The sequence below is a fragment of the Oncorhynchus gorbuscha genome, linkage group LG13 (assembly GCF_021184085.1).
Source record: "Oncorhynchus gorbuscha isolate QuinsamMale2020 ecotype Even-year linkage group LG13, OgorEven_v1.0, whole genome shotgun sequence".
Classification (NCBI taxonomy): domain Eukaryota; kingdom Metazoa; phylum Chordata; class Actinopteri; order Salmoniformes; family Salmonidae; genus Oncorhynchus; species Oncorhynchus gorbuscha.
The window spans coordinates 35,884,717-35,896,425 of record NC_060185.1 but is presented as its reverse complement, the minus strand read 5'-3'; the positions used below and the strand labels follow the sequence as shown (position 1 = coordinate 35,896,425).

Below are 11,709 nucleotides of genomic sequence, written 5' to 3'. Positions count from 1 at the left end.
GTATATACTACAGTTTTCTTTCACTGCAGTATTTATACTATAGTTAACTGTAAATACTACAGTAATTACTATAGTATTCACTGTAGTGTTTTTGTGGACTTCAGATTGCACACCAACCAACCAGCTGAACTTTGCCCCAAATCATGGGGAACAGAGGGGGTGGGGAACAGAGATGGGTGGGCCTTCATTGATCTCCAATAAGGGGAGCTACAGCGCAAATACCCCCAATAACACGTGGGTAAACTTTACAGCTAGAAAATGTTTAATTATAAAAGTATTACACACAAGTATTCCAGGTACAAAGAGAAATGTCCTGATAAAATAACATTTTTGTGAAGTGATTCTTCTAATTTAGAGGCGAAAGAAACGCACACCTATTTAGGCGAGGCGCTGGCTAGCGGAGTAGAACACCTGAACAATTAAAGGAGAGCCGCACACTCTAGGAGCTCAGATGCAATACTTTAATAACCTCATATCCAACGCTTCGACAAACAAGCTGTCTTCATCAGGCTATCAGCTTGTCTATCAAAATGTTGGATATGAGGTTATTAAATTATTGCATCATTTTTCAAGGGATTCTTCTAATTATCCAGCTAAATAATTACTGTCTATTTGAGTATTTGATGTAAAACATGTTTTGACATACTGCATATGTTTCTTTATCCAGTTGTGAAACTATTTCTTCTCGGCCTCCAGGTGTTTTTCAGGGCAGCCCAGCCAGTACTTGCCAATGGACCTGGGGTAAGGAGGGCTGGCTGGGTCCACTTTCTTGGTCTTCAGATCCACTCTGTAGTATTTATCTGGAAAACGAATACAGAGAATATGTCTGGTGGATTTCGAGTTGTTCTGTGCCCTTAGGGTGTGTGTTTAGGGTGTGTGTTTAGGGTGTGTGTTTAGAGTGTGTGTTTAGGGTGTGTGTTTAGGGTGTGTGTTTAATGGGAGGTTAAAAAGAAAAAAGCAATAGGACAATAAAGTATCCTTCCTTACCTCCCTTGAAGAAGTAGACGCTCTGCACTGGCTGGCCCTTGTTGACAGACTCCCAGTAGGCCCTCCCCTCAGCGTTGTATCTGGAGTCATAGTTGTATCCATCTCTTCTGTCCTGGTCATCCCTCCTCCTGTCCTGGTCATCCCTCCTCCTGTCCTGGTCATCCCTCCTCCTATCCCTGTCTCTGTCTTCATCCCTGGCATCCGTTCGGCGCATGTCCCACCCTCCAAACATCCCCTCCATAGCCATCCTCCTTTCCGCCAGCTTCCGACCGAGATCCATACCCTTCTCAGCGAATCGTTTCCCCATATCCATCCCCTTCTCTGCGAACGCCTGCCCCATAGCCATTCCTGTCCCGGCACCCCAGTAAGACTGGCGCCTACTTCTGCGGTGGTCCCACTGCTGTTCCCACTGCTGTCCATATTGTTGCCCTTGTTGTCCATATTGTTGTCCATATTGTTGTCCATATTGTTGTCCATTTTGCTGTCCATTTAACTGATCCTGTTGACCATACTGCCCCCTCTGTTGGTCCCATGGCTGGCGCCTCCCGTCATTGTGGTCCCGTAAAGGGGGTACGGGTGGGAACAGGGGTGGGGCCAGTGGCCTGGGGGTGATGTAGAGTCTCCCTGTCATGACAGCGTCCACTGGGGCCTTGATGCCTATCCAGTCCTTGTTGATGAACCGATGCCCACCATGGTGGTTGGGGACTGGGGGAGAGAGAATGGCAGATGAGATGTAGCATTATAGGGTGGGGGCTAGCTTGAAAACTATTCTTGTTTGTTAAGCAACCATTTTCTTAAAGTCAACATTGTGCCATGAATGATTCCTTATATCCTCTTTCTTCACCTCCTCAATACGCATTGGATGAGAAGGACCACAGGTAAGAGACTTGGATCTTCTTCTCCAATGCGTTTGGAGAAGGAGGAATGGAAAGAGGAAGTGAGGTCACAAGAAAAGATCATTGAGAAAGCACCACAGCGTCTTACTGCCTCTGAAGAGCATATTGAAGAGTTCCTCCCAGTTGTTGTGGTAGATGTCAGTATAGGCTGTGAACAGAGCGGAGGGAGACCCAGCTGCCATCTTGATACACTCCTCATGTGATGGCTGGTGCTTGAACTCATACTGGTGGTACTGGTCACCTGGGAACACAGACAAACAACGGGTCTGTTAACAAAACAGATTATGTGAAAAGAAATACACTGGAAACAGTGAGTTAGTCACTTCATTGTGGCTATATCTTCCATCATTTGCATACGTTCAGGAGGAGGACTATCATTCAGAGGTATTCTCAAGTTTAAACACAAAGATTAATTCAATCACTTATCAATTAGCAACTGCCTAGTGTATTGTATGTTCTTAATTTAAGATTTGGTGTGACCTTTGAAGAAGTAGACCTTCTCTTTGCTGTGGTGTCCAGGGGCTGCTATGGCGAAGGCTGCGTCCACGTCGTCTGGTATCTTCTCAAAGCCCACGTTGATATCCCTGGGATAGTCCGCCTCCAGCACACCATCATCAAACCGCCAGTACTTGTTACCCTGTTGGAGGATTTGCAATTTGAAAAATCTGTTTGAAATTAATAAATGTAAGTTTGGAATGAATAAATGTAATTTATATCAGTGAAGTTGGCAATGTAACAAATGTATTACATTTACAAAATGTATAATAAATACAAACAGCTAGAGATATAACTTCCATTGCCAACCTTCTACCGTCCTACCAACATTTCATCTTTAATCTACACTCTCTAGCCAGGGTATTCATCCCACCTTGAACATGTAGGTCTTGCCCTGGCAGTTGATACGTGTAAAGGCAGCATCTATAGGCCCTCTGATACCCCAGATGTCCTGGATCAGTTTGGGGTAGCCGGGCATCACCGACTTCTCATCCAGCTCAAAGAACCACTCCCCTAGGAAAGGACACAAAACAAACACCTACATAGAGATACAGATAAACAAAACCTCTCCTGGTGTTTTTCTCCCACTCACCGACACTCACCACAGAGTAAGACCCATAAAGACCCTTACCTCTGAAGGTGACGGAGTAAGACCCATAAAGACCCTTACCTCTGAAGGTGACGGAGTAAGACCCATAAAGACCCTTACCTCTGAAGGTGACGGAGTAAGACCCATGAAGACCCTTACCTCTGAAGGTGACGGGGTAAGATCCATGAAGACCCTTACCTCTGAAGGTGACGTGGTAAGATCCATGAAGACCCTTACCTCTGAAGGTGACGGGGTACGACCCATGAAGACCCTTACCTCTGAAGGTGACGTGGTAAGATCCATGAAGACCCTTACCTCTGAAGGTGACGGGGTACAACCCATGAAGACCCTTACCTCTGAAGGTGACGGGGTACAACCCATGAAGACCCTTACCCCTGAAGGTGATGGGGTACGACCCATGAAGACCCTTACCCCTGAAGGTGACGGGGTACGACCCATGAAGACCCTTACCTCTGAAGGTGACGTGGTAAGATCCATGAAGACCCTTACCTCTGAAGGTGACGGGGTACAACCCATGAAGACCCTTACCTCTGAAGGTGACGGGGTACAACCCATGAAGACCCTTACCTCTGAAGGTGACGGGGTACGACCCATGAAGACCCTTACCCCTGAAGGTGATGGGGTACGACCCATGAAGACCCTTACCCTTGAAGGTGATGGGGTACGAGCCATGAAGACCCTTACCCCTGAAGGTGACGGGGTGCGACCCATTAAGAACCTTACCCCTGAAGGTGATGGGGTACGACCCATGAAGACCCTTACCCCTGAAGGTGACGGGGTACGACCCATGAAGACCCTTACCCTTGAAGGTGACGGGGTACGACCCATGAAGACCCTTACCCCTGAAGGTGACGGGGTACGACCCATGAAGACCCTTACCTCTGAAGGTGACGGGGTACGACCCATTAAGAACCTTACCCCTGAAGGTGACGGGGTACGACCCATGAAGACCCTTACCTCTGAAGGTGACGGGGTACGACCCATGAAGAGCCTTACCCTTGAAGGTGACGGGGTACGACCCATGAAGACCCTTACCCCTGAAGGTGACGGGGTACGACCCATGAAGAGCCTTACCCTTGAAGGTGACGGGGTACGACCCATGAAGAGCCTTACCCTTGAAGGTGACGGGGTACGACCCATGAAGACCCTTACCCCTGAAGGTGACGGGGTACGACCCATGAAGACCCTTACCTCTGAAGGTGACGGGGTAGGACCCATTAAGAACCTTACCCCTGAAGGTGACGGGGTACGACCCATGAAGAGCCTTACCCTTGAAGGTGACGGGGTACGACCCATGAAGACCCTTACCCCTGAAGGTGACGGGGTACGACCCATGAAGACCCTTACCTCTGAAGGTGACGGGGTACGACCCATTAAGAACCTTACCCCTGAAGGTGACGGGGTACGACCCATGAAGACCCTTACCCCTGAAGGTGATGGGGTAAGACCCATGAAAACCATTACCTCTGAAGGCGTAGACAGAGCCGTTCTTGAGCTGCATTAGGGAGTCCCAGGGCCTGCTGCTGCATGGCTCAGCATCTGGGTCTACTACCGGAGCCTTGGTGGTCGTCACCACTTCCTCTGTAGTTGTCTGTGGGACTGATGTTGCCTCGGTGGCTATAGCTGTCTCTGGGAGTGGGACTACCGCTGGGAACTGGCCTCTATCTGAGCCTCTACCTGCCTGTGTTGCTGACGGTGCCTTGGTGGCTTTAGCTGCCTCCGGGAGTGGGACTACCCCTGGGACCTGGCCTCTCTGTGGGCCTCGAGCTGCGCCTCTAGCTGGCTCTATGACTGGGGTTATCTTTGTGGCAATTTTGGCAGGGGTAGAGATGGTGTTGGGGGTTCTGATGCGTGTGGGTTGCCTATGTTGGCCCCCTGAGGTTCTGTTTTCCCTGTCTTCAGGTTGGGTCGGGAAGGTGGGCGTTGTAGGGGGGGTAAATGGACCATCATCATCCTCTGCAAATTCAAAGGTGTCCCCACGTGCTGAAGGAAACGGAGGTCACATTAAATTAATAACGCAATGAATTAATAGCAAAATATTATATGAATGTTGAACATATGCAACTCATTACCATGTTAATCAGTGGTGCATTATTCAATATTACCTTTAAAGGTTGTTAAAAGGGAAATCTGGGACTCTTCTAACAATCAATATACAAACACACACACATATACACTCTTTTTACTTTTCATATGACAGGTGGTCTCGTAGTCTGAGCAGCAGCTCTTGTAGTACCGACACATGGTGTCACACTGGCAATCCTTCTTGGAGTCGAAGCCATTCTCACAGCGGTCCATGCATGACTCTGACACACAAGGACAGCACAGAGAGGAAACTTATACATTACTTATAGAACAGCAAAAATGTTTGGGAATACCTCCACCAACTCCAATATACAGTCCCTATCTGAGTTTCCAAATACTATCTTGAAATTCATGAGTTCTCCTTCACCAGTAACAACTCAGTTTAATTTCAACCAAAACGTCACCACTACATTTTCAAGTCAATCTAGACTATATCTTTTTAATGGTATACTTACCCTCTACAGCAAACACAGTAGCTAGCCCGGCTAGCAGGAGTATCAGCCCGAGCCTCATGCTGTCTGTCTCTCTGGGTCTCTCTGGGTGTGTGACGGAAAGGACCCAGGGGATAGAGAACAGTGTGCTACTAATCAATTACAAATGCAATGCAATGGCTACCAGTGTCATTCACCTCTACAGAATGTTTACTTAGACCTTGTTTCAACCTTGTTATCAACCTTGTTTTTGCTGAAGCAATCAGTAAATAAAGTTTCACTCAAAAATGCTTTATACCAAATGCTTGTAGTTAGCTTTCATCGTTTAAAGATCTTGTGAAAGAGATTGGTGTTTTTTATCACTATCTAATCATGGCATGGGGTTGTTCAATGACATCTATCCCTTGATGATTTCATTTCAGAGTGACAAATAAGCATTTTTTGTTGTTGCAAAACACTATATATCTGCCTCACTCTCAGAGAAATAAGTAGTACTGCTGGTTTTACATAGTCAAAGTAACAAATAACGACATTTGTAATAAAGAACTGTACAAATGATACATTTGTGACATCAATAATTACAAAATGTTTTTACAAAGTGAATCAATACAGTAATATGAGATATGTAACATTTGCATTTGACACTTTAGTCATTCAGCAGATGCTCTTATCCAGAGCCGTCACAACGCCTGGAGTGGTGGGTGCAGAGTCAAGCGCAGAGAGCAGAGGATAATGAGGAAACCGGACTTTATTTCGGCCTCCAATATAACGCATAAAACAACAGGCGAATAATCAAACATTGTACAACCAACACAGAGCACAAACAGACTGGTCCAACCCAACACAGAGCACAAACAGACTGGTCCAACCCAACACAGAGCACAAACAGACTGGACCAACCCAACACAGAGCACAAACAGACTGGTCCAACCCAACACAGAGCACAAACAGACTGGTCCAACCCAACACAGAGCACAAACAGACTGGACCAACCCAACACAGAGCACAAACAGACTGGTCCAACCCAACACAGAGCACAGACAGACTGGTCCAACCCAACACAGAGCACAAATAGACTGGACCAACCCAACACAGAGCACAAACAGACTGGACCAACCCAACACAGAGCACAAACAGACTGGTCCAACCCAACACAGAGCACAAACAGACTGGTCCAACCCAACACAGGGCACAAACAGACTGGTCCAACCCAACACAGAGCACAAACAGACTGGACCAACCCAACACAGAGCACAAACAGACTGGTCCAACCCAACACAGAGCACAAACAGACTGGTCCAACCCAACACAGAGCACAAACAGACTGGTCCAACCCAACACAGAGCACAAACAGACTGGTCCAACCCAACACAGAGCAGCTGGTCCAACAAATAGACTGGTCCAACCCAACACAGAGCACAAATAGACTGGACCAACCCAACACAGAGCACAAATAGACTGGACCAACCCAACACAGAGCACAAATAGACTGGACCAACCCAACACAGGGCACAAACAGACTGGACCAACCCAACACAGGGCACAAATAGACTGGTCCAACCCAACACAGGGCACAAATAGACTGGTCCAACCCAACACAGGGCACAAATAGACTGGACCAACCCAACACAGAGCACAAATAGACTGGACCAACCCAACACAGAGCACAAATAGACTGGTCCAACCCAACACAGGGCACAAATAGACTGGTCCAACCCAACACAGGGCACAAATAGACTGGACCAACCCAACACAGAGCACAAACAGACTGGACCAACCCAACACAGGGCACAAACAGACTGGTCCAACCCAACACAGGGCACAAACAGACTGGACCAACCCAACACAGGGCACAAACAGACTGGTCCAACCCAACACAGGGCACAAACAGACTGGTCCAACCCAACACAGAGCACAAACAGACTGGTCCAACCCAACACAGGGCACAAACAGACTGGACCAACCCAACACAGGGCACAAACAGACTGGTCCAACCCAACACAGAGCACAAACAGACTGGACCAACCCAACACAGAGCACAAACAGACTGGTCCAACCCAACACAGGGCACAAATAGACTGGACCAACCCAACACAGAGCACAAATAGACTGGACCAACCCAACACAGGGCACAAACAGACTGGTCCAACCCAACACAGAGCACAAACAGACTGGACCAACCCAACACAGAGCACAAACAGACTGGTCCAACCCAACACAGGGCACAAATAGACTGGTCCAACCCAACACAGAGCACAAATAGACTGGACCAACCCAACACAGAGCACAAATAGACTGGTCCAACCCAACACAGAGCACAAACAGACTGGTCCAACCCAACACAGAGCACAAACAGACTGGTCCAACCCAACACAGAGCACAAACAGACTGGTCCAACCCAACACAGAGCACAAACAGACTGGTCCAACCCAACACAGAGCACAAATAGACTGGTCCAACCCAACACAGAGCACAAATAGACTGGACCAACCCAACACAGAGCACAAATAGACTGGACCAACCCAACACAGAGCACAAATAGACTGGACCAACCCAACACAGGGCACAAACAGACTGGACCAACCCAACACAGGGCACAAATAGACTGGTCCAACCCAACACAGGGCACAAATAGACTGGTCCAACCCAACACAGGGCACAAATAGACTGGACCAACCCAACACAGAGCACAAATAGACTGGACCAACCCAACACAGAGCACAAATAGACTGGTCCAACCCAACACAGGGCACAAATAGACTGGTCCAACCCAACACAGGGCACAAATAGACTGGACCAACCCAACACAGAGCACAAACAGACTGGACCAACCCAACACAGGGCACAAACAGACTGGTCCAACCCAACACAGGGCACAAACAGACTGGACCAACCCAACACAGGGCACAAACAGACTGGTCCAACCCAACACAGGGCACAAACAGACTGGTCCAACCCAACACAGAGCACAAACAGACTGGTCCAACCCAACACAGGGCACAAACAGACTGGACCAACCCAACACAGGGCACAAACAGACTGGTCCAACCCAACACAGAGCACAAACAGACTGGACCAACCCAACACAGAGCACAAACAGACTGATCCAACCCAACACAGGGCACAAATAGACTGGACCAACCCAACACAGGGCACAAATAGACTGGACCAACCCAACACAGAGCACAAACAGACTGGTCCAACCCAACACAGAGCACAAACAGACTGGTCCAACCCAACACAGAGCACAAACAGACTGGACCAACCCAACACAGGGCACAAATAGACTGGTCCAACCCAACACAGAGCACAAACAGACTGGACCAACCCAACACAGAGCACAAACAGACTGGACCAACCCAACACAGGGCACAAACAGACTGGACCAACCCAACACAGGGCACAAATAGACTGGACCAACCCAACACAGAGCACAAACAGACTGGACCAACCCAACACAGGGCACAAATAGACTGGACCAACCCAACACAGGGCACAAATAGACTGGACCAACCCAACACAGAGCACAAACAGACTGGACCAACCCAACACAGGGCACAAATAGACTGGACCAACCCAACACAGGGCACAAACAGACTGGACCAACCCAACACAGAGCACAAACAGACTGGTCCAACCCAACACAGAGCACAAACAGACTGGTCCAACCCAACACAGAGCACAAACAGACTGGTCCAACCCAACACAGGGCACAAACAGACTGGTCCAACCCAACACAGGGCACAAACAGACTGGACCAACCCAACACAGGGCACAAACAGACTGGACCAACCCAACACAGAGCACAAACAGACTGGTCCAACCCAACACAGGGCACAAACAGACTGGACCAACCCAACACAGGGCACAAACAGACTGGACCAACCCAACACAGGGCACAAACAGACTGGACCAACCCAACACAGGGCACAAACAGACTGGACCAACCCAACACAGGGCACAAACAGACTGGACCAACCCAACACAGAGCACAAACAGACTGGACCAACCCAACACAGGGCACAAACAGACTGGACCAACCCAACACAGAGCACAAACAGACTGGTCCAACTCAACACAGAGCACAAACAGACTGGACCAACCCAACACAGGGCACAAACAGACTGGACCAACCCAACACAGGGCACAAACAGACTGGACCAACCCAACACAGAGCACAAACAGACTGGACCAACCCAACACAGGGCACAAATAGACTGGACCAACCCAACACAGGGCACAAATAGACTGGTCCAACCCAACACAGAGCACAAACAGACTGGACCAACCCAACACAGAGCACAAACAGACTGACCAACCCAACACAGGGCACAAACAGACTGGACCAACCCAACACAGGGCACAAATAGACTGGTCCAACCCAACACAGAGCACAAACAGACTGGACCAACCCAACACAGGGCACAAACAGACTGGTCCAACCCAACACAGACAAACAGACTGGTCAACAAACAGGGCACAAATAGACTGGTCCAACTCAACACAGGGCACAAACAGACTGGTCCAACCCAACACAGGGCACAAACAGACTGGACCAACCCAACACAGGGCACAAATAGACTGGTCCAACCCAACACAGGGCACAAACAGACTGGACCAACCCAACACAGAGCACAAACAGACTGGACCAACCCAACACAGGGCACAAATAGACTGGTCCAACCCAACACAGAGCACAAACAGACTGGACCAACCCAACACAGGGCACAAACAGACTGGACCAACCCAACACAGGGCACAAACAGACTGGACCAACCCAACACAGAGCACAAACAGACTGGACCAACCCAACACAGGGCACAAACAGACTGGACCAACCCAACACAGGGCACAAATAGACTGGTCCAACCCAACACAGAGCACAAACAGACTGGACCAACCCAACACAGAGCACAAACAGACTGGACCAACCCAACACAGGGCACAAACAGACTGGACCAACCCAACACAGGGCACAAATAGACTGGTCCAACCCAACACAGAGCACAAACAGACTGGACCAACCCAACACAGGGCACAAATAGACTGGTCCAACCCAACACAGAGCACAAATAGACTGGTCCAACTCAACACAGGGCACAAATAGACTGGTCCAACCCAACACAGAGCACAAACAGACTGGACCAACCCAACACGGGGCACAAATAGACTGGTCCAACCCAACACAGGGCACAAATAGACTGGTCCAACCCAACACAGAGCACAAACAGACTGGACCAACCCAACACAGGGCACAAATAGACTGGTCCAACCCAACACAGAGCACAAATAGACTGGTCCAACCCAACACAGGGCACAAATAGACTGGTCCAACCCAACACAGAGCACAAATAGACTGGTCCAACCCAACACAGGGCACAAATAGACTGGTCCAACCCAACACAGGGCACAAACAGACTGGACCAACCCAACACAGAGCACAAACAGACTGGACCAACCCAACACAGAGCACAAACAGACTGGTCCAACCCAACACAGGGCACAAACAGACTGGACCAACCCAACACAGGGCACAAACAGACTGGTCCAACCCAACACAGGGCACAAACAGACTGGACCAACCCAACACAGGGCACAAACAGACTGGACCAACCCAACACAGAGCACAAACAGACTGGACCAACCCAACACAGAGCACAAACAGACTGGACCAACCCAACACAGAGCACAAACAGACTGGACCACTACACACAACAACCTCGACTGACAGAAAACAAGCGGGTCTAACAGGTTAACCAATAAGACATAACAAACAGAAAAGGAAAAGGGGATCGGTGGCTGCTAGTAGACCGGTGACGACGACCGGCGACGATGACCGCCGAGCGCCACCCGAACAGGCAGGGGAGCCACCTTCGCTGGGAGTCGTGACAAGAGCGACTTACACTATTAAGATAGCTAGCTGAGACAATCACATATCATAGTCAAATATACAATGTATACGAACATTCCATTCCAGCTAAACAATTAATAATTAGCGTTGAGCAAAAAATAACACAATGTAATACACTTCTAAAATCTATGAATCTGAGAACAGTAATATTTTAAACACAAATGAAGGTACCCATAACCAATGAAAAAACGAATGAAAAAACACAAACGTGAAAAATTGGTGGATATAGCATTTTGGGAATAAACTTTTCAAAATGAGCGAGAGAGTTTGAGTTCCAATTGTCTAGGTAATCTA

General features: G+C 48.7%; 1 protein-coding gene across 1 annotated transcript; it reads right to left on the bottom strand.

Annotated features, from left to right (window-relative positions):
* Nucleotides 1-239: 239 nt before the first annotated feature.
* LOC123992806 (vitronectin-like) lies at nt 240-5,674 on the bottom strand. The gene is made up of 8 exons (XM_046294332.1): nt 5,529-5,674; nt 5,175-5,294; nt 4,453-4,971; nt 2,752-2,891; nt 2,364-2,520; nt 1,972-2,124; nt 988-1,692; nt 240-800 (listed from the first exon to the last, which is right to left on the bottom strand). The coding sequence occupies exons 1-8, from the start codon at nt 5,584-5,586 to the stop codon at nt 676-678; spliced, it is 1,977 nt and encodes a 658-aa protein (XP_046150288.1). The 5' UTR covers nt 5,587-5,674; the 3' UTR covers nt 240-675.
* Nucleotides 5,675-11,709: the final 6,035 nt, after the last annotated feature.

What these genes read in the sequence shown, in the direction of transcription:
- LOC123992806 (XM_046294332.1), bottom strand. Translation starts at nt 5,586, where the DNA reads ATGAGGCTCGGGCTGATACTCCTGCTAGCCGGGCTAGCTACTGTGTTT. An exon ending in GCAAGACCTACATGTTCAAG is followed by an intron (nt 2,521 to 2,751) that starts GTGGGATGAATA and finishes ATCCTCCAACAG; the next exon opens with GGTAACAAGTACTGGCGGTT. An exon ending in CGTCTACTTCTTCAAGGGAG is followed by an intron (nt 801 to 987) that starts GTAAGGAAGGAT and finishes TTCGTTTTCCAG; the next exon opens with ATAAATACTACAGAGTGGAT.